The sequence below is a fragment of the Rhinopithecus roxellana genome, chromosome 11, assembly GCF_007565055.1.
Source record: "Rhinopithecus roxellana isolate Shanxi Qingling chromosome 11, ASM756505v1, whole genome shotgun sequence".
Lineage (NCBI taxonomy): Eukaryota > Metazoa > Chordata > Mammalia > Primates > Cercopithecidae > Rhinopithecus > Rhinopithecus roxellana.
In genome coordinates, this window is record NC_044559.1 from 22637492 (window position 1) to 22665233 (window position 27742).

General features: G+C 47.9%; 1 protein-coding gene and 1 pseudogene across 1 annotated transcript; both read left to right on the plus strand.

Moving 5' to 3' along the window:
- The first annotated feature begins 5297 nt into the window (after positions 1 to 5297).
- On the plus strand, positions 5298 to 14687 carry LOC104656561 (annotated as a pseudogene).
- Positions 14688 to 15006: 319 nt separating this feature from the next.
- On the plus strand, positions 15007 to 22446 carry LOC104656530 (steroid 17-alpha-hydroxylase/17,20 lyase). The gene is made up of 8 exons (XM_010356184.2): positions 15007 to 15650; positions 17418 to 17556; positions 17796 to 18025; positions 18680 to 18766; positions 19774 to 19989; positions 20302 to 20471; positions 21367 to 21470; positions 21992 to 22446. Exons 1-8 carry the CDS (start codon positions 15354 to 15356, stop codon positions 22273 to 22275), a joined length of 1527 nt encoding a protein of 508 aa, XP_010354486.1. The 5' UTR covers positions 15007 to 15353; the 3' UTR covers positions 22276 to 22446.
- Positions 22447 to 27742: the final 5296 nt, after the last annotated feature.

Genomic DNA, 27742 nt, shown 5'->3' on the forward strand with positions numbered 1-27742 from the left:
ACTGCAACATCCACCTCCGGAGTTCAAGTGATTCTCCTGTCTCAGCCTCCCGAGTAGCTGGGATTACAGGCACTTGCCACCAGGCCTGGCTAATTTTTGTATTTTTGGTAGAGATAGGGTTTCACCATGTTGGACAGGCTGGTCTCAAATTCCTGACGTCAAATGATCCACCGGCCTTGGCCTCCCAAAATGGTGAGATTACAGGCGTGAGCCACCGCACCTGGCCTCGTTTTGTTCAATTTTAACAAAATATTTCATGAACTAAATACCAGACACTGTACTAGGCTGGGGATAGAGAAATAAATGAAATACAGTTCTTGTCTCTGTGGAGCTCCCAGGCTGATGAGGCAGATAGGCCTGTAAACAAATGAAGAAAGAAGAACAATCTAATAGAAAAATTGGCAAAAGTCACAAATAGGCAATTCAAAAAAAAAACTGGCTGCTAAATGTGAAAAATGCTCAGTGTCACTAGTAATTTTTATTGATAAATAACTTCTTTATTCTATTAATACCAAACTGATGGTAACTACCTTGTAAGTGAATTAATATGTAAAATATTTCAAGTAGGCCGGGCACCGTGGCTCACGCCTGTAATCCCAGTACTTTGGGAGGCCAAGGTGGGAGGATCACCTGAGGTCAGGAGGTCAAGACCAGCCTGCCCAACATGGTGAATTCCTGTCTCTACTAAAAATTAGCCGAGTGTGGTGGTGGGCGCCTATAGTCCCAGCTACGTGGGAGGTTGATGCAGGAGAATTTCTTGAACCCAAGAGGCGGAGGTTGCAGTGAGCTGAGATTGTGCCACTGTATTCCAACCTGGGCAACAGAGTAAAACTCTGTCTCAAAAAAAAAAAAAAAAAAAAAACCTTCAAGTAGCTCCATTTCTTTTTTAGTTAATTAATAAAAGATGTGAGAATGTTATTACATTGAAAAATTTGTTCAAAATTACCTGTATTCAATATCAACATTACTTCCACTTCCAAGTGTCTGGATTCATATGTCTATGTTGAATCTCATTTACTATTTACTTTTTGTCCTTAATAAACTTTATTGAGTTTATGTGCATGAATTTATGTTATAATTTATGTACAATAACTACATTATTTTTTGAGATGGAGCCTTGCTCTGTCACCCAGGCTGGAGTGCAGTGGCACGATCTCGGCTCAGTGCAACCTCTGCCTCCCTGATTCAAGTGATTCTCCTGCCTCAGCCTCCCGAGTAGCTGGGATTACAGGTGCCCACCACCATGCCCGGCTAAGTTTTGTATTTTTAGTAGAGACAGATTTCACCATGTTGGCCAGGCTGGTCTTGAACTCCTGACCTCAGGTGATCCACCTGCCTTGGCCTCCCAAAGTGCTGGGATTACAGGCGTGAGCCACCATGCCCAGCCTGTACAATAACTACATTCTTTAAAGTGTCCGATTTGATGAGTGTGACAGATGTATACATCTGTGAACCACCACCACCATTAAGATACAGAACAGGGTGAGTGCAGTAGCTCATGCCTGTATTCCCAGCACTTTGGGAGGCCGAGGCAGAAGGATTGCTTGAGGCCAGGAGTTCAATATCAGCAGCCTGGGCAACATAGCGATAACTTGTCTCATTTTATTATTTATTTATTTATTTTTATTTTATTTTATTTATTTTATTTTGAGACTGAGTCTTGCTCTGTCACCCAGGCTGGAGTACACTGGTGTGATCTCGGCTCACCTGAACCTTTGCCTTCTGGGTTCAAGCAATTCTCCTGCCTCAGCCTCAGCCTCCCAAGTAGCTGGTACTACAGGCACGCACCATCACGCCTGGCTAATTTTTGTATTTTTAATAGAGACGGGGTTTCACCATGTTGGCCAGGCTGGTCTTGAAATCCTGACCTCATGATTCGCCCCCCTCAGCCTCCCAAAGTGCTGGGATTACAGGCATGAGCCACCAAGCCTGGCCCCTTGTCTCAATTAAAAAAAAAAAAAAAAGAAAGCAAAACATTTCGTCACCCTCAGAAGTTTCCAAGTGCCCTTTAAAAAGTCCATCTCTCCTTCTCTGTCTCACCCCAGGCAACAACTGTCCTGCTTTTGGGAACTATAGATTAATTTGCATTTCTAGAATGGCAAATAAATAGCATCATACAGGATTTTTGGTGGGGAGGGAGGCCTTTTTTTGTCTGGCTTCATTCTTGCAGCATGATGATTTGACAATCATCTATGTTGTTGCGCATATAACTAACCTGTTCATTTTATTACCGAGAAATATTCCACTGCATGGGTAGTTCTCACTGTGTTTATTTACTCTCTTGTTGATGGACACTTGGGTTGTTTCCACTTTTGGGTTTTTGTTTTGTTGATTTTTGGTTTTGGTTTTTGTCATTGTTGTTTTTGAGACAGGGTCACTCTTCTGTCATCCAGGCTGGAGTGCATGGCATGACCACAGCTCAAGCTCCCAGGCTTAAGCAATGCTCCCACCTCAGCCTCCAGAAGAGCTGAAACTGCAGGCTCATGCCACCATGACTGGCTAATTTTTACAATTTTTTCTGTAAAGACAGGGCCTCCCTATGTTGCCTGGGCTCAAGTGATTTTCCTGCCTTGCCCTCCCAAACTATTGGGATTACAGGCGTGAGCCCATTGCACCTGGCCTCTTCTTTTCTAATATTATGAATATTCTGCTATGAACATTTGTACACAAGTCTTTATGTGGGTTGTTTTTATTTCTCTTGGGTAACTAGTAGTGGAATGACTGGATCATATGGTGTTTACGTTTTCAAGAAACTGCCAAACCGTTTTCCAAAGTGGTTTAACATTTCACATTTCCAATAGCCGTGTATACCACTCCAGTTGCTCCACATCCACAAACTTAGGAAAAGATGGACTGTTCTATAGCCATGGTAACAAGTAGTAGCTACCTGTGGTGGACAGAATGGCCCCTGAGGGTAATAACTTTTGACCCCACCTCCTGGTGTTCTTGCTCTTGTGTGATCCTCTTGTGAGTGGGCATGATGTTTGATTTGCTTCTAATCGATTGTGTATGCACAGGTGATAAGAAACACATGATGTTGTTACATAAGATTACATGTTACATCACCATTCCCCTCATCTTGCTGGAGCCTCTCTCTCTTGTCGTCTGTGAGTAAGCGAGTGGCCATGTTGGAGAACTCCATGTGACAAGGAACTGCAAGTACCATCTAGTCACCTACCTCTGGGCCTCCAGCTGACAGTCAGCGGAAAAAAAAAAAAGCTCTCAGTCCAACAATCAAAAGGAACTGAATTCTGCTAACAACCAGGCACATAGGAAGCAGATTCTTCCCCAGTAGAGCCTTCAGATGAAACCCATCCTTGGCCCACACCTTTACTGCAGCCTGTGAGATGCTAAGTAGATGTCCCAGAGAAACTGTACTTAGGTTCCTAACCCACCAAGACTGTAAGATAATACAGGTGTGTTGTTTTAAGCCACAGAGTTTGTGGTAATATTCATGGTAATGTGGTAGTAGAAAACTAATATATTACCAGAACTCATTTGAAATCTGTTCAGCTGGGCGCAGTGGCTCACACTGGTAATCCCAGCACTTTGGGAGGCCAAGTAGGGAAGATCATTTGAGCTCAGGAATTCAAGACCAGCCTGGGGATGGTGGTGAAATCCCATCTCTATGAAAAGTTCAAAAATTAGCTGAGCGTGAAGGTGTGTGCCTGTAGTCCCAGTTACTTGGGAGGCTGAAGTGGGAGGATCACCTGAACCCAGGAAGTCAAGGCTGAAGTGAGCCGTGATTGCACCACTGCATTCAGGCTAAATGACAGAGCCAGACCCTGTCTCAAAAAAAAAAAATAAAGAAAATAAGCAGAAAAAGAAATCTGATCAGTTTATGACAGCTCACCTCAGTGAACCCCTTTTGCAAACCAAACAATCAGGATCTGCCCCTTCACTTCTGAAAATCAATCATTCAGGTGAGTCCTGCCTTTTGACATTGTCAAAAGAGGCTGGGCACAATGGCTCACGCCTGCAATCCCAGGATGAGGTGGGTAGGTCGCCTGAGGTCAGGAGCTTGAGACCAGCCTGGCCAACATGGTGAAACCCCATCTCTACTAAAATACAAAAATTAGCCGGTGTGGTGGTGTGTGCCTGTAGTCCCAGCTGCTTGGGAGGCTGAGCCATGAGAATCACTTGAACATGGGAGGCAGAGGTTGCAGTGAGCCAAGATTATACCAATGCACTCCAGCCTGGGCAACAAAGTGAGGTTCCATCTCAAAAAAAAAACCAGGCCGGGCGCGGTAGCTCAAGCCTGTAATCCCAGCACTTTGGGAGGCCGAGACGGGCGGATCACGAGGTCAGGAGATTGAGACCATCCTGGCTAACACGGTGAAACCCCGTCTCTGCTAAAAATACAAAAAAACTAGCCGGGCGAGGTGGCAGGTGCCTGTAGTCCCAGCTACTCGGGAGGCTGAGGCAGGAGAATGGCGTGAACCCAGGAGGTGGAGCTTGCAGTGAGCTGAGATCCGGCCACTGCACTCCAGCCTGGGCGACAGAGCGAGACTCTGTCTCAAAAAAAAAAAAAAAAAGAAAAGAAAACCAGGTCCAGGGCAGAAGCAGCTTTCCATAAGACACACCCACCAGTGTGCCATGTCACTTTACCATTGCCTTGGCAACACCCAGATATTAACACCCCTTTCCATGGCAATAACTTGATGGCCTGAAAATTACTACCTCATCCTAGAAATTTCTATATAACCACCCCTTAATTTGCATATAATTAAAAGTGGCTGTAAATATGAGTGCAGCTCTGCCTCTGAGCTGTGACTTTGGGCACACTACCCCTGAGTAGCCCTGCTCTGGGAGGAGCAGTACCTCTGCTGCTCTGTGCACTGCTGCTTGCTGGCTACCACCACCAGCTTGCCCTGGAATTCTTTACTGGGTGAAGCCAAGAACCCGCCTGGGCTAAGCCCCAGTTTAGAGGTTTGCCTGACTGTCCTGCATCAGTCCTAGCTCTTCTTCAAGGCCTACCTCAAATCCCCTTTCTTTCATGAAAGTTTCTCATGGGTTTCATCCCAGCCCACACCCATGGCTGCAAATGGCCTTAAAAATCTGAACAACATTTGAAAATTCTGAGTAATGGGCAACCAGGCAGTCTGACTTACGAGGCCTGGCCAGCTCTTCTTCATCATGAGGCCCCCTACCTGCTGCCTTCCTGCCTGATTCCAGCAGCCTTCACTTCAGTCCTCACTGAACCTGCAGACAGACCACTCCCAGAGGCAGGGACAGATGCCATCTCCCACCTCTGTGAGCCTCAACTAACAACTCCTGGTTGGCCCTTCTCTTCGATAATGATTGACACCAAGAATGTCCACTACCTTGGGGCTGTGATTTCATCTGGTAACATCAATTTTTTTTTTTTTTTTTTTTTTTTTTGAGACAGAGTCTCACTCTGTCACCCAGGCTGGAGTGCAGTGGCGTGATCTCAGCTCACTGCAGCCTCCACCTCCCAGGTTCAAGCGATTCTCCTACCTCAGCCTCCCAAGTACCTGGGATTACAGACACACACCACCATGACCAGCTAATTTATGTATTTTTAGTAAAGACGGGGTTTTGGCATGTTGGTCAGGCTGGTCTCAAACTCCTGGCCTTATGTGATCTGCCCGCATCAGCTTCCCAAAGTGCTGGGATTATAGGCTTGGGCCACTGCGCCCAGCCTGAGAGGTAAATTTTTTGAAAGGTAAGTTTTAGTGGAACAATCCTGAAGAACAACACAAGAGGAATAGCAGGTTACCAGTAAGATGTCAGCCAATTTGTTCCAGCCACTTTTGAATCCATGTCCTATAATCTAAAATTTAGTTCTCTTTCCCTAAACTGAGAGCTTTCTATCATGTCAGTATCTATGTTATGAAGAAAAGGAGACTTAGGTGAGATGTATGTATGTATCACAACTGCTGCATCAATTGCCTAGGACTTCAACAGCTTCATGGAAGTCTGGGAAATGTTCATGCATAAGGTTATTGCCTTAGCTGACTGAAAATTGCCCCATACAGTGGTACATATCAACCCTTAGGGCTTTTAAAGAACAAACAGGTTGAAAAATGGGTTAAAGTAAGCAAATACAGTATCTGTCTTTAGAACTATCAACTCAGGAATTCTCTCAATTATGAAATCTTGCAGAGAAGTTATTTTTCTTTCTCAAAATCCAGATAATGACAATATTCCTTACTCCAGATCTGGCATTTTTTCATCATCACTGTCTTGTGAATGATCATCTGCTCCATCTGCTAAATCTACATCTTCTTCACCACCCATGTTGTTCATCATCTCAGAGAAATGATCAAAATCAGACATGGCTTCATCTGAATCATCTTCCCAGTCTTTCCAATGATTGGAGTCCACACTCAGCCAGTTAAGCTCTGCCCTTTGTTTTGTTAACCTTGGCCATGATTGGCCACATTTTCCTTTTTGTAAACAAATAAAATTGATCTGTCCATTCTTTTATGCTTGAAATCATTTGGATCAATACAGTGAAAAATATCAATTTCAAATAAATGCTTAAAATGATCACTTCCAAGAAGTGGCTGTACGAGGGCTTTTGCACAGCCAGCAGAGCAGCGGTCCCGACCACAGTGCATGCCCTGAGCTCTCTGCCTCCCCTACCTGCCCGTGAGGTGACAGCAGTGCCGCAAGCAGCCCATAGCAGGGTGGAACACCCACATCGACAACCTCGTGGTGGAAGGGACCTGTAGGATGCAGCCATCGTGGGCTACAAGGATTTGCCTTCCATCCAGGCCACCATCCCTGGGAAAACCTTTGTCAACATCCGGCCAGCTGAGGTTGATGTCCTGATTGGCAAAGACTGGTCAAGTTTTTTTGCGAATGGAGTGGCACTTGGGGGCCAGAAATGTTCTGTGATCCAAGACCCACTGCGGCAGGAGGGAGAACTGACCCATCTTTGTACCAAGAGCACCAATGGAGCTCCCACCTTCAATGTCACTGTCACCATAACTGTCAGGATGCTGAGTTGCGGGCAGTCAGAGACCCCGAATGGAGGGACTGGCTGGAGCCACGGTAGAGGAACATCAGTTGTGAATATTTCATTTTAATATGAACATTTATCAGTTCCCAAATAATACTTTTCTAATTTCTTATGCCTGTCTTTATTTAATCTCTTAATCCTGTTATCTTCATAAGCTGAGGATGTATGTCACCTCAGGACCACTGTGATAATTGTGTTAACTGTACAAATTGATTGTAAAACGTGTGTTTGAACAATATGAAGTCAGTGCACCTTGAAAAAGAACAGAATAATAGTGATTTTTAGGGAACAAGGAAAGACAACCATAAGGTCTGACTGCCTGTGGGGTCGGGCAAAAGAGCCATATTTTCCTTCTTGCAGAGAGCCTATAAACAGATGTGAGAGTAGGGAAGGTATCGCTAAATTCTTTTCCTAGCAAGGCATATTAATATTAATATTAATACCCTGGGAAACTAATGCATTCCTGGGGGAAGATCTATAAATGGCCGCTCTGGGAATGTCTGTCTTGTGCAATTGAGATAAGGACTGAGATACGCCCTGGTCTCCTTCAGTACCCTCAGGCTTACTAGGGTGGGGAAAAACTCCGCCCTGGTAAATTTGTGCTCAGACCGGTTCTCTGCTCTCAAACCCTGTTTTCTGTTGTTTAAGATGTTTATCAAGACAATACGTGCACCGCTGAACATAGACCCTTATCTGTAGTTCTGCTTTTGCCCTTCTCCTTGTGATCTTTGTGGGACCCTTATCAATAGTTCTGCTTTTGTCCTTTGTCCTGTTCTCTCAGAAGCATGTGATCTTTGTTAGACCCTTATTAGTAGTTCTGCTTTTTGCCCTTTGAAGCATGTGATCTTTGTACCTACACCCTGTTCTTACACTCCCTCCCCTTTTTGAAATCCTTAATAGGCTGGGCACGGTGGCTCACACCTGTAATTCCAGCGCTTTGGGAGGCCAAGGTGGGTAGATCACGAGTTCAGGAGATCAAGACCATCCTGGCTAACACAGTGAAACCCCGTTTCTACTAATAATACAAAAAAATTAGCCAGGTGTGGTGGCGGGCACCTGTGGTCCTAGCTACTCGGGAGTCTGAGGCAGGAGACTGGCATGAACCCAGGATGCTGAGCTTGCAGTGAGCCAAGATCGTGCCACTGCACTCCAGCCTTGGTGACAGAGCAAGACTCTGTCTCAAAAAAAAAAAAAAAAAAAATAGAAAAGAAGAAAAAGTAACCCATAATAAAAACTTGCTGGTTCGAGGCTCAGGCGGGCATCACGGTCCTACCAATATGTGATGCCACCCCCAGTGGCCCAGCAGTTAAATTCCTCTCTTTATACTGTCTCTCTTTATTTCTCAGCCGGCCAACAGTTATGGAAAATAGAAATAACCTACGTTGAAATATTGGGGGCATGTTCCCCCAATATCTCAAATGCCAACATAGTTTTCTTTTTCCTAAGTGCATGTGGGAACACAATTCCCTTTGGAAGGGGTGGAGAAACGTTCATCAGTCTGGTCCACAGAAACGCTTGTTTCGCTCCCTGAAGACTGGTGAATTGTCTGTGTATTGTGCGGGGTAACTATGGGTCACGCAGAGTCTAAACATTATGCTTATCTCTGCTATATTAAACTCCTGTTAAAACGGGGGGGGTTCGGGTACCCTTGGAAAATATGGTCACCCTATTCAGGGTGCTGGAAGAACACTGTCCTTGGTTTCCTGAAAAGAGAACGTTAGCTGTGGAACTATGGGATCATATTGGTGCAAAATTCCAGGAACTGGTCCTGACAGGATATTATGTTCCCATCACTGTTTGGGGTGACTGGGCCTTGGTACATGCCGTCCTAATGACATACCAATCCTGTGACCCCCTGCAGTTACATTTTCTGAATCTGGAGATGCTCCACCTCTTCCTCAGCTTTCCTCTCATGCTCGGCCTTTGCTATCTGCTCAGCCTCTCTCTCCCTTTGTCTGCTCCTCCCCCACCTGAGGATATTGAAGATTCAATATCTAACTCCGGTGACTTTGGCTTAATGTCACCCTCTGATGATCTTCTTTTCAGGAAGAGCTGGTACTTGTAGCTCCCGCGGCCCCGACTCAGACAGCCCGGGACTATATCTATGCTAACTCTTCATTCTTCAAACCTTTGCAGCCTTTGCCTCTGGAGCCATCTAATGACTCTGGGACTAAACTACAATTTACCTGTAATTCTGCAGGCTCTTCTCTGTCCATTGCAGCCTATCACCCTCCTGTCATTTCGGTCCCTCAACTGGTCACTTTGCCATCCACTCAACCTGCTTCTCTGTACCAATCTTCACACATGGATACTCCTACCACTCTTGTTGCACAGGATTGGGCAATAATCACTGGTATGCTTCTGCCTCTTCTCCTCCTCCAAAGCCCATTTCTCATGCTGTCATACCGGTCTGACCTCCTCAACCTCAGTTCCCCTTATCTACACATACTTTTCCTGTCACTTCTATGCCGACTCCATCTCATGTGCCTGTTCTTGAAACTTCCTTGCTACACTTATTATGCCAAAACAAAAAAGCAAGTGGATTAGAGGCGTGGCCTTATCTGGTCACGCTGGAACCTTGCAATGCTCAAGGGGTACAAGTGGGTTGATATGCACCACTCTATCTTACCTTTTTAAAAGAATTCAAGAATGCCTGTACTCAGTATGGTCCCACTTCTCCATATGTTAAAATGGTATTACAGACTCTGTGCTGAGGTCATTTTGCTTCCTTTAGACTGGGACCTTTTGGCAAAAGCTGCTCAAACTCCATCTCAGCACTTACAATTCTGTACCTGGTGGTCAGAGGAGGCCCGTCTGCAGGCTCAGCTAAATCGGGCTGATGGCATTCTAATTACTCAGGCTCCGCTCACAGGCTCCAATAATAACTCTGACACTACCGCCCAATTAGGCTTTGATGCTCTCACCACAGAACAAGTAACAAAGTTGTGTATGAGAGCTTGGGTAAATTACGCATCCCAGGCCAAGCTCTTGTTTCTTTTACTACTGTTAAACAGGGTCACAATGAATTATGTCCTGATTATTTGGCTAAATTACAAGATGCTGTTGAAAAATCTGTCTCTGATGAGCACACTCAAGGTATTCTTCTTTGTGTGTTAGCTTTTGAGAATGAGAACCATGAGTGTAAAATGGCCATGCGTTCTGTCCAACGACAAAGTTTACATGATCACGAGGTGTTGCCTGCATATATTAAAGCTTGTGAAGGCGTTGGATTGGAGACCCACAAAAGCTATTCTGTGGGCACGGGCCATGAAGGATTGCAGTCAAACTGACTCGACTGATTCTTTCCTTGGAGCCTGCTGTACTTGTGGTCAACTTGGTCATACTCAAAAAAATTGCACTGTTAAAAACTTAAAGGCGGCCAAGCCGGCTCAAAAAACACAGCCAAATGCTCCTGCTACTGTTTGTCCTCATTGTCGTAAAGGTAAACATTGGGCAAGTACTTGCCACTCTTAAGTCTGATATAGATAGAAATCCCTTGCCACAGAACCAGGGAAATGGGAAGTGGGGCCAGTCCCAGCCCCCAATATCAAATGGGACACCTCAGACTCAGATCAATGTTGCATTTCCGCTTCAAGCGGTCCCAGCGCAGCCCCCAGCAAAAACAAATGTACCTACAGCCAACCCAGACAGGTCCCAGCCTCTTCTTCTGTCTCAGTACAATGCATGTCCACCTCCACAGTTGGGGGCGGGGCAGTCAATCTCTGTAGTACCGTTCCTCTAAATTTACTACCTAATTCTTTGCCTTTAATTCCCAGACCAATACCTGGGAACCTGGAACAATTATAACATGGGAAGAGGGTATGCTTGTGTTTCACCAGGAGATCATCAATCCCCTGTCTTGGTGCCCACTAGAAGACTTAAACTTCGTGTGAATACTGACAATAAAAACCACAGGGAAGAGACGTCTGCATCAGAGAACACCCTCATACCTGGTGAAATCTGTGCCGATTCCTCAGAAACCGGCATGCCAAATCAAAATGGGTCTTGTTCAATCCTTCCTAAAGGCAACAGAGACCCCTCTAACTAATCCCACTTCTCCTAATTCCCTTTCTTTTTCTCCTTTGAACCTGAAAATCTCACCATTTCTATTAGCCTGAAAATAACATCCCCCTGTTCTTCTAGTCCTCCTTCAGCATGGATCTTGCTTACAATAAGTTTTATTTAATAATTCTGGCTGGGCACGGTGGCTCACGCCTGGGGTCCCAGCACTTTGGGAGGCCGAGGCGGGCAGATCACAAGGTCAGCAGATCGAGACCATCCTGGCTAGCACGGTGAAACCATGTCTCTATTGAAAATACAAAAAATTAGCCGGGCGTGGTGGCGGGCACCTGTAGTCCCATCTACTCGGCAGGCTGAGGCAGGAGAATGGTGTGAACCCAGGAGGCGGAGCTGGCAGTGAGCAGAGATCGCGCCACTGCACTCCAGCCTGGGCGACAGAGCGAGACTCTGTCTCAAAAAAAAAAAAAAAAATTCTCCTCTTTATACTTTCTGTCTCACCAGTTTCCCCTCACACTTATTTACCTGCTACACAAAATTATTCTTATTGGGCTTATGTGCCTTCCCTCCACTTATTCAACCTCTCACCTGGATGGATGCTCCTTTGGAAATATACTAATGATAGCGTGTGGATATCTGGAGCTACAGATGACCATTGCCCCGCTCAACCAGGAAAAGAAGGCACTGCATTTAATGTTACTGTGGGTTATAGATACCCTCCTCTGTGTCTCGGACATGCACCTGCTTGCATCCATCTGGAAACTCAAGTCTGGGCTGCTTACCTTCTGAAGAGATCAGCCACAGGGGAACGAGAACATTTGGTCTCCAGCCTCTCCCTTTCTCCTTTAAGGCAAATGAAAAGGGGGGTAATAGGAGATACCCCATACTTTCAATATAAACCTGTAGGAAAACCATGTCCTAAAAATTTTGAGGGCCCATCTAAAACTTTAATTAGGGAAGATTGTGTTAATTCACATGCAGTAGTATTAAAAAATGACTCATATGGTTTAGTAATAGGCTGGGCACCAAAGGGCTATTTGACAAACAATTGCTCCTCTGGCAGAAGGGAATGCCTGGAGGCTGCTTATTTTATTTCTTATTGGGAGGACAAGGATCATCATCCTACTTTGCGTAGGAAGTTCAGCTTGTTCTGTCCCTTAAAATGGGAAGATAAGGGCATTACCCGCCCCCACTGCTGAGGCCTTGTATGATGTTCCCATTCTGAGCCCAGAACACCCAGAACTTTGGAAACTGGCTATTGCCATGTCCCAGACTACAAGTATGGGAAGGGGAAACTTTTCTGTCCGTTGTCTCCACTACCACCCCTCGCAGCTGTGATTCTGAACCCCATGATAAATTCCCTTTGAACCCTTTTCCCCTTTTTGATGCTAATCCTCCTTTATGGGACTCTGATTGGCATTTTGATAATTCTTCTTGACCCAGGTATGCCCCTCTACCTCTTCAGCATCCCCGGGCAACCTTGGATTGCTTCTTTATGGCAGAGAACATCAGGCGTTGCCACAGCCACTCCTCTCCCTCAGTATCAACATAGATTCAAACATTCTGCTTTGTTTACCTCCAGCCTGACTATTCCTATCCAGAGTTGTGTTAAGCCTCCTTACATGCTGTTAGTGGGAAATATCAAAATTTGGATGAACAATCAAACTGCCCAATGCATTAATTGTCATTTATACACTTGTGTTAACTCCTGTTTTGACTTTAGGAAAAGTGTAATGTTGGTTCAAGCTCAGGAAGGAATCTGGATACCAGTAACTTTACCCAGACCTTGGGAACCTTCCCCCTCAGTACATTTAATTAATGAAGTGTTACAACGAATTTTCAAAAGATCTAAGAGATTTGTTTTCACTTTAATTGCTGTGATCATGGGCCTAATTACAGTCACTGCACTGGCCATCACTGCCGGAGTGGCATTACACCAATCTATTCAAGTGGCTCATTTTGTTAATGATTGGCAAGTCAATTCCACCCAAATGAGGAATTCTCAACAAGGCATTGATCAAAAATTAGCTAGTCAAATTAATGATTAAGACAGTCTGTTATTTGGCTTGGGGATCAGCTAATGAGTCTCGAACATTGCATGCAAATGCAATGTGATTGGAACACTTCTGATATCTGTATCACACCATATTCCTACAACGAGACTGATCTTTCATGGGAAATAGTCAAAAGACACCTTCTAGGTAGATAATTTATCCTTGGACATAACTAAAGAAACAAATTTTTGGAGCCTATCAAGCTCATTTATCCATTATGCCTGGAGCTGTGGCGTTAGATCAGGTGGCAGAAAGTCTTTCTAGAGTAAACCCCGTGACTTGGATTAAGTCTATTGGGGGCTCTGCTGTAGTAAATTTTGGAATCATGTTTCTCTGTTTAATGGGCTTGTTTTTAGTGTGTCAGATTAGTCAAAGAATCCTGTGTCAAAACCGAGAGAACGAACAGCCTTCATCGCCATGGCACGTTTATATAAAAAGAAAGGGAGAGATGTTGCGGGAAGTCAGGGACCCTGAATGGAGGGACCGGCTGGAGCCACGGCCAAGGAACATACATTGTGAAGATTTCATTTTAATATGGACATTTATCAGTTCCCAAATAATACTTTTCTAATTTCTTATGTCTGTGTTTACTTTAATCTCTTAATCCTGTTATCTTTGTAAGCTGAGGATGTATGTCACCTCAGGACCACTGTGATAATTGTGTTAACTTTACAAATTAATTGTAAAACATGTGTTTGAACAATATGAAATCGGTGCACCTTGAAAAAGAACAGAATAATAGTGATTTTTAGGGAACAAGGGAAGATAACCATAAGGTCTGACTGCCTGTGGGGTCGGGCAAAAAGAGCCATATTTTCCTTCTTGCAGAGAGCCTATAAACGTGTGAGTAGGGAAGATATCGCTAAATTCTTTTCCCAGCAAGGAATATTAATATTAGTACCCTGGGAAAGGAGTGCATTCCTTGGGGGTGGTCTATAAACAGCCACTCTGGGAATGTCTGTCTTGTGCAGTTGAGATAAGGACTGAGATACGCCCTGGTCTCCTGCAGTACCCTAAGGCCTAGTAGGGTGGGGAAAAACTCCGCCCTGGTAAATTTGTGGTCAGACTGGTTCTCTGCTCTCAAACCCTGTTTTCTGCTGTTTAAGATTTTATCAAGACAATACATGCACTGCTGAACATAGACCCTTATCAATAGTTCTGCTTTTGCCCTTTGCATTGTGATCTTTGTTGGACCCTCATCAGTAGTTCTGCTTTTGCCCTTTGTTTTGTTCCCTCAGAAGCATGTGATCTTTGTTAGACCCTTATTAGTAGTTCTGCTTTTTGCCCTTTGAAGCATGTGATCTTTGTACCTACACCCTGTTCTTACACCCCCTCCCCTTTTTGAAACCCTTAATAAAAACTTGCTAGTTTGAGGCTCAGGTGGGCATCACGGTCCCACTGATATGTGATGCCACCCCCGGCAGCCCAGCTGTAAAGTTCCTCTCTTTATACTGTTGCTCTCTATTTCTCAGCTGGCCAACACTTACAGAAAGAACCTATGTTGAAATATTGGGGGTGGTTCCCCCAATACACTAGTCCTGCTGATGAGCAAAGAAGGTGTCAACAGCAGTTTGATCAATAAGAAATGTTATAAAACAGCCTCCCACCTCTGGCATTCCCAGTACTGACCTCATCTGTCCCTTCCCCTCCACTGCTCCCCACAGCTTTGCACCCCTTTTGTTCCCATACACACATATAACATTTTTATTTTGGGGGCCATTACCCCACACCCCTTATTGCTGCCAAAACTACATGGGCTTGAGGGGCAGGGCTGGATGGACAGTCATGCCACTGCACACCAGCCTGGTGACAGAGCAAGACTCTGTCTCAAAAAAAAAAAAAAAAAAAAAAAAAGAATGCATAAAAGACCTTTGACAGTCCCTGCTACTCGTGACCCTCCTGACTCTGTCATCTGTCCAGTGATTTTGATTTTGCAACATGGGAAGTTTCAAGCCCTGATTCCTGAGCCCGGATACCATTTGCACTCTGGGGTCATTCAAGCATGGGGAGCTCCTCAGAGGGGGATCAACTGACCTCCCTTACCTAGCTCCTCCTCCGGAGGTTTGCCTGGAGTTGAGCCAGCCCTTGAGGAGGCCTTCACTCCTGCCTCTCTCCCTTCTGGAAATGAGCTCAGGCCTGGCTGGGCTCCAGGATAACCTTTGCACAAGGCAAGAGATAACACAAAGTCAAGGTGAAGATCAGGGTAGCCCTTTAAAAGGCCTCCTTGTACCCTAGAGTTGCCGCAGCTCTTCTACTCCACCACTGTCTATCTTGCCTGCTGACACCCAGCCACCATGTGGGAGCTTGTGGCTCTCTTGCTGCTCACCCTAGCCTATTTATTTTGGCCCAAGAGAAGGTGCCCTGGTGCCAAGTATCCTAAGAGCCTCCTGTCCCTGCCCCTGGTGGGCAGCCTGCCATTCCTCCCCAGACATGGCCATATGCATAACAACTTTTTCAACCTGCAGAAAAAATATGGCCCCATCTATTCCGTTCGTATGGGCACCAAGACTACAGTGATTGTCGGCCACCACCAGCTGGCCAAGGAGGTGCTTATTAAGAAGGGCAAGGACTTCTCTGGGCGGCCTCAAGTGGTAAGTGGTGTCCATTTCCTCCCTGCCCCCTTCACCAACCCCTGGGATTGTTCAGGTCTTCAGACCATGCCTAGAATGGTGCTTCCAGCTCCAACAACCTGTAATTCTTCCCAAAGTAGACTAGTGGGGTGATGTGAAGGGAGTGAACCTTCAGACCCCCACCCAGCCTCTAAATGAGGCAGGAAGAATTATAGGAAAGTCTCCTCTACCAGGCTGCCCAGGAGGTGAGATGGGAAGACTACAGTGGTCTGAGGGGTCAAGGAGTCCTCACTTCACTCATCTCTCTAGGCCTAGACTTCTCTAATGGACTGAGCAGGTGCATGTACAGCACTTAGCCTAGCACCCAGCACAGTAAGTGCCCCTTATACAACCAGGATTCATGTTACTCTTCGTGGAAAATGGCGGCAGTGATTACTGTCCTCCATGAAAGCTGCTGGGGAGAAGTAGCCTTGCTGTTGCAGCCTGGGATTGCTGGTTTCCTGATGCCATTTCCAGCTGCTCTAGCTCACAGGGGCAGTGATCTACAATGACGTTTCAGGGTTGCTGATGAGCCTCCTACTGAGCTTGCTGTCATGCTCCCCGGCCAGGAGGGGTACTGATCATTCAGAAACACTGCCAGTGCCCCCAGCCCAGCATCCTGCTGCTGAGAACTCCCCCGAACACCCCAGTAGGGCCCCCAGTCTCTCAGCTTTTTTTTTTTTTTTTGAGACAGAGTCTCTCTCTGTCGCCCAGATTGGAGTGCAGTGGCACGATCTCAGCTCACTGCAACCTCTGCCTCCCAGGTTCAAGTGATTCTCCTGCCTCAGCCTCCCGAGTACCTGGGACTATAGGAGCATGCCACCACGCCAGCTAATTTTTTGTATTTTTAGTAGAGATGGGGTTTCACCGTGTTAGCCAGGATGGTCTCAAACTCCTGACCTCATGATCCCCCCACCTCAGCCTATCAAAGCGCTGGGATTACAGGCATGAGCCACTGCGTCCCACCAGCCTGTCAGCTTTGATCAAGCCAAGGGTTGGTCTATTTTTCCTTGGACCAATCAGCCAGGTCTGCTGACCAACTACCTGGCTCCCACCTCTGCTGGCTTCCTCCCCCGGGGCAGAGAAGATGGAGGAGGGTAGTCATGGGGATCTTCGGGATTAGGAGATGGAAAAGGGAGCCTTTGGACCCTTATGCTTTTGGGGGCACCTCTAGGAGGCGGCGCCTCGGCCCAAGTCCAGACTGTGTAGACAAAACATCTGTACTCTCCAAATGTGGGCTTGTGGCTGGGTATGCAGGCTTGCAATGGAAGGGTAAACCCGAGTGAGGTGAGCTGTGCCTTTAGCTCAGCTAAGGGCTCAGGGAAAAGCAGAGACCTGTGCAGTCCTCAGCCTCTACAATCCCGCCTGCTCCCTACCGTCTGGATAGGCATAGTTTAGCGTTTATCCCATCCAGAGTTGCCTTCCGCTGGTCAGAAACTGATGAGCAAAAAGAAGCCCAGAGGGCACCCTGTCAGTGAACACAAGCCCAGTGCTGCCACATTCTAATTAAGAGTTCTTTCTCTCTCCCCGATCTACTGTATTTCTGAAGGAATTGGGAGTAGGAGACCTTAGGGTCTGTCCTACCAAGCCCTTGCAGTCATGGTGGAGTGCAGTGGGGCTGTGCCTCATGGAAGTCAGCATGCCAGGTACCTGCCTTCTCCCCCAGGAAGGAGAGCAGGGACCAGAGGTGCAAGGGCAAGGGTGGGGTGGATGGTGTGTGATTCCTATAGCCTTGCCTGCTCTCCAAAGACAACTCTAGACATCCTGTCCAACAACCGTAAGGGTATTGCCTTCGCTGACTACGGCGCACATTGGCAGCTGCATCGAAGGCTGGCGATGGCCACCTTTGCCCTGTTCAAGGATGGCGATCAGAAGCTGGAGAGGATCAGTGAGTGCCAGACTGGCCCCTGGGGCTAGGGCTGCATCCCACAGTAACTGCTGGAGGGAGAGGAGGGTTGGGCAGGGGTAAGGGTTAGGACTAGAGCGCAATGCAGCCTTTTCTTGGCTACTGCTGCCATCTAGTGGCCATCTGCTATCTGTCCCCCGCTCCTGTTACGAGCAACTGGTAGAGAGAGGGGATAACGACGCTGATTCATTTCCCACCCTCATGCCCCTCTCTCCCTTCAGTTTGTCAGGAAATCAGTACATTGTGTGATATGCTGGCCACCCACAACGGACAGACCATAGACATCTCCTTTCCTGTCTTCATGGCGGTAACCAACGTCATCTCCTTGATCTGCTTCAACATCTCCTACAAGAATGGGGACCCTGAGTTGAAGATTGTACAGAATTACAATGAAGGCATCATAGACAGCCTGGGCAAGGAGAGCCTGGTGGACCTATTCCCCTGGTTGAAGGTGAGCATGATGCCACACCCTGCCTTCAGGTTTTAGTAGACCCTGACAGTGTCCCCAGTCTTCCTTCCCTTTTAATTCCCCGCTCCAGCCGCAGTGACCCAGCTTTTTCCTGACTATCTCCGCCAGCTCTACCTCCTCTGCCACTTAAAACCTTTGCCATTTCTCTGCAGAGATAGATTTAGCCTTTTAATTATGCACCTTAGTACTCCAGATAATGACCTTCATTTCTTTTCCAATGACCATGTGCCAGTATGAAGCATTCTATAAGCATTCATCACTGAATTCCCTGTGGAGGTCGGTTGTATTATCCCCACTGTGCAGGTGAGAAGCAGGCTTAGCGGGGTTAAGGAGCCTGTCTGAGGCTTCAGGCTCATGTCTTCAGGGCTGGGCACACAGCAGAGTCAGCGCTTGATGTTTGATTGAATGGGGAAGGAGGGGTGGAGACCACGCCCTCCTCCCCTGTTTAGAATTGTCTTCGTTGTCATGATGAACCCATTCTGTGTCCCCATCTTGCCTTCCATTCTGGCTGAAGGTCAGGGGTGGAGTAGGAACTTCCAGAGACAGAAAGCTAAGATCTGCCTCCAGGAGAGACTCTGGCAGCCGGAGAAGCAAAATGGAAGAAGGGCGGATTTAACATTTCTTTTTACTTCCCAGGTTTTCCCCAACAAAACTCTGGAAAAATTAAAGGGGCATGTTAAAACACGAAATGATCTGCTGGCTAAAATATTTGAAAATTACAAGGTAGGTGATAGAGCAGAAGAGAATATGAGTTAGGCTAAAAGTAATTACGAGAGCAGGGTGGGGTCCATTCTACACACTGTAGGAGCTTCAAAACCTAGTAGAACCTGGCACATAGTAGGTGCACAATAAAAACTGACTTAAGGGCCAGGTGCGGTGGCTCACGCCTGTAATCCCAACACTTTGGGAGGCCGAGGCGGGCAGATCAATTGAGGTCAGGAGTTCGAGACCAGCCTGGCCAATATGCTGAAACCCCGTCTCTACTAAAAATACAAAAACTAGGCCAGGCAAGATGGCTCATGCCTGTGATCCCAGAACTTTGGGAAGCCAAGGTGGGTGGATCACTTGAGGTTGGGAGTTCGAGACCAGCCTGACCAACATGGAGAAACCCCATCTCTACTAAAAATACAAAATTAGCCGGGCGTGGTGGCGCGTACCTATAATCCCAGCTACTCGGCAGGCTGAGGCAGGAGAATCACTTGAACCCGGGAGGCAGAGGTTGCAGTGAGCAGAGATCATGCCATCGCACTCCAGCCTGGGCAACAAGAATGAAACTCCTTCTCCAAAAAACAACAAAAAAAAATACAAAAACTAGTTGGGCATGGTGGTGTGTACCTGTAGTCCCACCTGCTCGGGAGGCTGAGACAGGAGAATTGCTTGAACTCGGGAAGCAGAGGTTGTAGTGAGCTGAGATCATGCCATTGCACTCCAGCCTGGGCATTGCACCAAGATTGTCTCAAAAAAAAAAAAAAACTAACTTAAGGAGTTGGGATGGAAAAGTGAGGAATTAGGAATTGAAGAGGATCCTAAAAGAGACCTAACCTCTCCACCAAATTTGAAGAGGGCCCAGGGCTGCCTCCCATCTCCACAAGCTCATAGGCCCTGCCCAGACTCGCTCCACTTCCAAGTGGAAGGAGCCTTGTTATCTCTAGTCAGGGACAGAAGTATGGCAGGAGTGTCACAGATGGGGCTCCTTCCTTATTAATGTCTCCCAACCTCACCCAACTCAGGAGAAATTCCGCAGTGACTCTATCACCAACATGCTGGACATACTGATGCAAGCCAAGATGAATTCAGATAATGGCAACGCTGGCCCAGATCAAGACTCAGAGCTGCTTTCAGATAACCACATTCTCACCACCATAGGGGACATCTTTGGGGCTGGCGTGGAGACCACCACCTCTGTGGTGAAATGGATCGTGGCCTTCCTGCTGCACAATCCTCAGGTGTGCTTCCCCCTCATCAATCCTAGACCCCAGGCAGCCCAACCTCTGGGCTGCAGAGAGAGGGAGAGCCAATTCCCTCTGGCTTTCTGTGCAGGAAGACTAGGCCTGCCCTGCCCCTTACCCAAGCAGTAGTTGGCTTTGACCCCAGAGTAGAGCTGCCCTATCTTCTGGAAGCCGGGCCTGGGCCCCAGAGCCACTACTGGGAAGGGACTGGACAGGCTCTTCTGGATGCCACAGTTGGATTCTTCTCTAAGCCCTTGCTTCTCCTGGACTTACACACACTAGTCACCTCCAACCTACTGTGGTCTTCAGGTGATGAAGAAGCTCTACGAGGAGATTGACCAGAATGTGGGTTTCAGCCGCACACCAACCATCAGTGACCGTAACCGTCTTCTCCTGCTGGAGGCCACCATCCGAGAGGTGCTTCGCATCAGGCCCGTGGCCCCTATGCTCATCCCCCACAAGGCCAACGTTGACTCCAGGTGTGCCTGCCCTCCCAGCGACATCTAGCCCCATGATGCATTCAACACAGCTCGCCAGCCTACCTGGTTCTCCCTACCCTCGGCCCCTGCTGGCCAGCCTAAAGTCAGTCAACCATCAACTGCTAAAAAATATGCTGCTGGCCGGGCATGGTGGCTGACACCTGTAATCCCAACACTTTGGGAGGCCAAGGCAGATGGATCATGAGGTCAGGAGTTCAAGACCAGCCTGACCAATATGGTGAAACCCCTTCTCTACTAAAAATACAAAAATTAGCCATGCGTGGTGGCATGCGCCTGTAGTCCCAGCTACTTGGGAGACTGAGGCAGGATAATTGCTTAAACCCGGGAGGCAGAAGTTGCAGTAAGCCAAGATCGCGCCACTGCACTCCAGCCTGGGTGACAGAGCAAGACTCTGTCTCTAAATAAATAAATAAATAAATAAAATAAAAATCATCCTGCCCTCAGCCCTGTGGCTCCATGTCTCTACCACCTACATGCACGCATTGACTCATCCACAGATCTGCCTGACTTCCCGGAGGAGCTTCCTGCTGCCCTCGGAGACACGTGGTCTGGGATGAAAGACTGGGAGCTCCATGCTCCAACTAGCTGCAGCACGCACATAACATGCGCCGCAGCTCCAAACGCACACCCACATTCACTGCCAGACACCAAAGTCCGCAGACACAGGTGTTCAGACATAAGCTGACAGGAGGGAAGGGCTGGAGAAGGGCTGGATTTAGATTTGATCTGGCAGAAGCTGAGGAAAAGATGAGTGAGTGGGAACGAGGGAGTAAAGGGCACTTTCCCCACGGTGGAGGAATGAGGGGGCATGAGGCTGAGCAAGGAAGGGAGGATAATGTCCCAGACCCACTTTTCCTCTTCCTCTCTGGAGCAGCATCGGTGAGTTTGCTGTGGACAAGGGCACACATGTTATCATCAATCTGTGGGCGCTGCATCACAATGAGAAGGAGTGGCACCAGCCGGACCAGTTCATGCCTGGTGAGTCCCTGTCCTGTTCTGCATCCTGGGCCGCACAGCCAGCCTGGACTCTGCTCCACCACCCCAGTATCCCTTCACCTCTGCCAAGCTTGCTACTAGAAAACTCTTGGCTCCAACAATACGTACCTGTTGACACCCTCATCCTGCCATAGACTTACCCAAACTCTTCACAGCTGGGTTTCCTACGCTCTTCCAACCAACTGCAAATTCACCCTCCAAGAAGCCCTCTACGCCTCTGTTTGCCATCAAGTCTGTCCCTTCTCACCCTGGGTGGTGGTATTTTCATAGGTTAATTCCACCTCTTTTCCATCTTTCCTGAATATTTCATTTCCTCTGTGTCATTAAGGGCTACCTGAGAGCAGGGCTGTATCTCTCCCCAGGCGGGGGTTCCCCCACAATAAGGCTACATCCTCAGATTGGGGTTCCCTGGGCAGAGCCATGTCTCCCCCTCAGCCAGGGCAGAACCATGCCTCTCCTCCCTCCTGCCCTAGCCCCTGGCTGATGCCACTCCTTGCCTGCAGAGCGTTTCTTGAATCCAGCGGGGACCCAGCTCATCTCACCGTCATTAAGCTACTTGCCCTTCGGAGCAGGACCTCGCTCCTGTATAGGTGAGATCCTGGCCCGCCAGGAGCTCTTTCTCATCATGGCCTGGCTGCTGCAGAGGTTCGACCTGGAGGTGCCAGATGACGGGCAGCTGCCCTCCCTGGAAGGCAACCCAAAGGTGGTCTTTCTGATCGACTCTTTCAAAGTGAAGATCAAAGTGCGCCAGGCCTGGAGGGAAGCCCAGGCTGAGGGTAGCACCTAAAGGCTGTAACTTACAGCCCCTGTCCACCCTGTGTGGCCCCACAACACCGATTTAGAGATGCAACCCCCTACCTATTCTCCGCCATTCTTCCCTGCTCCCAGCCCACTCCGCCTTCTTTTTCAGCCTGTGGCAATGCCAGTGATGTGCATAAAGTTTTTTTGTTTTCCATAAGGTCCCTGAGTAGTTCATTTATGTATTCATTTGCTCACTCATTCTTTCAACACAGATTTTATTGAGCACCTATTACGTGCCATTCACTGTCTCAGGACACTCGAGCTCCGTGGTGGTCTCTGAAGCTTACATTCTAGTGAAGGCTAACAAGTGAATAAGTTCAGAGACTCATAAGTGCTTTGAAGTCAATCACAATTTGTGTGATGTCGTGAGAAAATGGCAGAGGCAGTGGATGGCTACTTTGAACAAGGGGTTAGGAAAAGTGTTGCATGCTGAGAGAGAAGCAGGTGAAAAGGCCTCCAGCTGGGAGAGGTCAGCATGGCCAGTGAAGGGGAGAGTGGGCCCTGATGAGGTCAAAGTGGGACATAGTGGTCCGTTCCCACTGTAGCTGGGATTACAGGAGGCCAGGAGGGAGGCTGGGTTTTATTCTAATTATGACAGGAAGTCATTGGAGGATTTTAAGTTTGTAAGTGGAACAATCTGGTTTTTTTTGTTTTGTTTTGTTTTTGTTTTTGTTTTGTTTTTTTTTTTGAGACGGAGTCTTGCTCTGTCGCCCGGGCTGGAGTGCAGTGGCCGGACCTCAGCTCACTGCAAGCTCCGCCTCCTGGGTTTACGCCATTCTCCTGCCTCAGCCTCCGAAGTAGCTGGGACTACAGGCACCCGCCACCTCGCCCGGCTAGTTTTTTGTATTTTTAGTAGAGACGGGGTTTCACCATGTTAGCCAGGATGGTCTCGATCTCCTGACCTCGTGATCCACCCGTCTCGGCCTCCCAAAGTGCTGGGATTACAGGCTTGAGCCACCGCGCCCGGCCTGTTTTTGTTTTTGTTTGAGATGGAGTTTCACTCTTGTTGCCCAGGCTGGAGTGCAATGGCGCGATCTTGGCTCACTGCAAACCCTGCTTCCTGAGTTCAAGTGATTCTCCTGCCTCAGCCTCTCGAATAGCTGGGATTACAGGCGCGTGCCACCACGCCCAGCTAATTTTGTATTTTTAGTAGAGACAAGGTTTTGCCATGTTGGTCAGGCTGGTCTCGAACTCCTGACCTCAGGTGATCCACCCATCTCAGCCTCCCAAAGTGCTGGGATTATAGACATGAGCCACTGCCCCCAGCCTGTTTTTTGTTTCGTTTTTGTTGGGGGGGGGGGGGTGTTGTTTGTTTTATTTTTTGAGTGACCTCATCCTTCCCTGGGGTAAACACTGCCAGGTAAGGGCTTCTACAGCTGTCTTCTGCAGCAGCACGTGGGTTCCGCCTCCTTCTCCCCACTCAAAAACCCCAGGAAGTCTGTAAAAGCTTCCTCACTTACTCTGTGGCCCAGGCTGACTACAGTGGCACAATCATGGCTCACTGCAGCTTCAACCTCCCAGGCTCAAGTAATCCTCCTACCTCAGCATCCCGAGTAACTAGGACTACAGGCGCACATCATGACACCTGGCTAATGTTTTACTTTTTGTAGAGATGGGGTCTCGCTGTGTTTACTAGGCTGGTCTCAAACTCCTAAGCTCACGCACTTCTCCCACCTCAGCCTCCCAAAGTGTTTGAATTATAGGCATGAGCCATTGTGCCCGGCTGCTTTGTATTTATAAAAGATCACCGTAGTTGCTGTGTGGAGAATGTCCTGCTAAGGGATGGGAGTGGGAGCAGGGAGAACAGTTAGGAAGGAGGCTGTTGTGCTGGTCCAGGAAAACCAGATGTTGATGAGTTAAACCATGGCTACAGCAGTGGAAACAGTGAGAAGTGGTAGGATTGAGTTTATGTTTTGTTTTCTGTGTGTGTGTGTGTTTGTTTTTTGTTTTTGTTTTTGTTTTTTGAGACAGACTCTTGCTCTGTTGCCCAGGCTGGACTGCAATGGCACGATCTCAGCTCACTACAACCTCCACCTCCCTTAAGCGATTCTGCTGCCTCAGCCTCCCAAGTAGCTGGATTATAGGCACCTGCCACCACGCCTGGCTAATTTTTGTATTTTTAGTAGAGATGGGCTTTTGCCATGTTGGCCAGGCTGGTCTCGAACTCCTGACCTCAAATGATCCCACATCAGCCTCCCAAAGTGCTGGAATTACAGGTGTGAGCCACCAAGCCTGGCTTAAGCTTATATTTGAAAGTAGGGCAGGCTGGGCACGGTGGCTTACGCCTGTAATCCCAGCACTTTGGGAGGCTGAGGCAGGTGGATCATGAGGTTAGGAGATCGATACCATCCTAGCTAACACGGTGAAACCCCGTCTCTACTAAAAATACAAAAAAATTAGCCAGGCGTGATGGGCACCTGTAGTCCCAGCTACTTGGGAGGCTGAGGCAGGAGAATGGCGTGAACCCAGGAGGCAGAGCTTGCAACGAGCTGAGATCGCACCACTGCACTCCAGCCTGAACCACAGAGCGAGACTCCGTCTCAAAAAAAAAAAGAAAAACAAGAAAGTAGGGCAAAAATGTTGCTTGTTTGGGTCCAAACAGGTTTCACTGCATGTTACCTCACAGGTTTGACCTTGGGGGAGTGTATGTGACCCACAGACTGGACTTGCCATTGCCATCCCTCTGTCTTGGTCTGCAAAGACCAAGACTGGCGGGTCCCCCTTTCCTCATCCTTCCCTGGGGTAAACTCTGTCAGGTAAGGGCTTCTACAGCTGTCTTCTGCAGCAGCGCATGGGTTCTGCCTCCTTCTCCCCACTCAAAAACCCCAGGAAGTCTGTAAAAGCTTCCTCATTAGAAAATGGAGCCCTGACTCCTTTCTATCTTGAAACTGGTATATTTAAACCTTGGTCATTGGCCGGTCTGCACATGAATATCCTCAGACATCCCAGAAGAAACTGACCCTTTTAGCCTAGAGAGAGGCCCCATCCCCAACTCCCTGGTGCCAGCCAGACCAGGGTCAGATCATCCATCAACAGCCCAGTCCTTCCCCTCTGACTAGAGAGAAGGACCTCAGCAGAGCATGGCTGATCCCCTGCCTAGCTTAGGTCTTAGAGAGAAGTCCCTATAGGGAGCGAGACACAGTTTTCAATTACAGCACTACCTTCTTCCTTATAAAGAGCTTTGTTAATCAGGTGGCAGTGGACCATTCCCTACTATCCCCTAACTCGGTCTTGGCCTTCATGTGCCACTTACCCTGGGACTTTGCTAAAGAGCCTGTAGGAGGCCAGGTGTGGTGGCTCATGCCTGGAATTCCAGCACTTTGGGCCCAGGAGTTCGAGAGCAGCCTGGGCAACAGTGAGACCCTGTTTCTAGAAAAATTAAAAAAAAAAAAAAAATTACCCAGGCATAGTGGCACACCTGTAGTCTCAGCTACTCAGGAAGCTGAGGTGGGAGGATTGCTGGACCCCAGGAGGCCGAGGCTGCAGTGATCTGAGATCGCGCCACTGCACTGCATCCTAGAGCAAGACCCAATCTCTAAAGAAAAAGAAAGAAGAAGAAGGATTAGTCTTTCATTTTCCTGCCATTCAACGTTCTGGTTCATTAGTTGGAGAATGAAAGAGTGGATATGTGTGTGGGTGGGAGAGTGAGAGACAGAGAGAGAGATGAAGATACATGGGAACCTACAGACAAATGGGTATAGATAGATGTAATATGCACCAGGTCAGTATCTGTCAAAGTGTGGCTCACAGACCCCTTGAGCCAGACTCATCTGAGAAACTTACTTAAAAACACAGACTCTGGGCCGGGCGCGGTGGCTCAAGCCTGTAATCCCAGCACTTTGGGAGGCCGAGATGGGTGGATCGCGAGGTCAGGAGATCGAGACCATCCTGGCTAACACGGCGAAACCCCGTCTCTACTAAAAAATACAAAAAACTAGCCGGGCGAGTTGGCGGGTGCCTGTAGTCCCAGCTACTTGGGAGGCTGAGGCAGGAGAATGGCGTAAACCCGGGAGGCGGAGCTTGCAGTGAGCTGAGATCCGGCCACTGCACTCCAGCCTGGGCGACAGAGCGAGACTCCGTCTCAAAAAAAAAAAAAAAAAAAAAAAAAAAAAAAAAAAAAAAAAAAAAAAAAAAAAACACAGACTCTGGTCCCTATCTTTCATGCATTGTGTACACTCTGGGAGCAGGGCCTGGAAATCTGCATTTTCCAGGCTATCCAGGTGAATCTTGTACACACTGACGTGCACCCGCCCCCCAGAGTTCTCAAGTGACATTGTATGAGATTCTTGCAAACTTGGGATGTTTTCCATCGCAGTTAAACTCACCCACCACTTCCACAGAGGACACAGACCTTCTGCTAATTGCTTATCTGTTCATCACTAGTCCACAAAATGCCTTTCAGGCCAAGCACAGTGGCTCACACCTGTAATCCTAACACTATGGGAGGCCAAGGTGGACAGATCACTTGAGCTCAGGAGTTTGAGACCAGCCTGGCCAACATGGTGAAACCCCATTTCTAGCTGGGCATGGTGGCGCACACCTGTAGTTCCAGCTACTCAGGAGGCTGAGATGGGAGAGTCACTTGAACCCAGGAGGTGGAAGCTGCAGTAAGCCGAGATTGTGCCACTGCACTACAATTGGGTGACAGAGTGAGAGAGATGCCATCTCAAAAATTATAATAATAAATAATAAATAAATAAGCCTTTCAAATTCTGAACAAATCTGAAATACTTAACTTTTCTCCAGCCAATCTTATTCCCCTCTGCTTTGAGCTGAGGATAGCTTGACTCAATCCAGCACCCAGCTGATAGTGGCAGAGGAACCATGAGAGGGAAGGGGACAACCTCCAGTATAGCCTTTCCCTTGGGCTCACTGTGGTGTCAGCATCTCTCCCAGGCTGCTTGTGATGGGGGCTGGGGTCAGCTGCCCACAGACTCTCCTATGGACTTCATTTTTTTTTGAGACAGGGTCTCACCCTGTCACCCAGGCTGGAGTGCAGTGGTACAATCATGGCTCACTGCAGTCTGGAACTCCTGGGCTCAAGAGATCTTCCAGACTCAGCTCCCTGGGTAGCTGGGACTACAGGCGTGTGCCACCACTCTGGCTAATTTTTAAGTTTTTTGAAGAGATGGGGATCTTTTTATGTTGCCCAGGCTGGTCTCAAATTCATGGCCCCTAGTGATCCTTCTACCTTGACCTCCCAAATTTCTGGGATTACAGATGTGAGCCACTGTGTCCTGTCTAAACCTTCATTTTGAAGATAAAGAAACTGAGGGCCATTGTGGGGGCTGGGGATAGGGTATGACTTGCCCCAGATCACACAGCTACTTAGCAGCAAGGCTGGGACCAGAACTCAAGATTTCAGTGGTGCATGGTGAGGAGTCAGCCATGCTTTCCCACCTGTCCCCTGTGGTCATGCTGAAGGGCTCTTGGGACGTTTGGCCGGGAGAGTA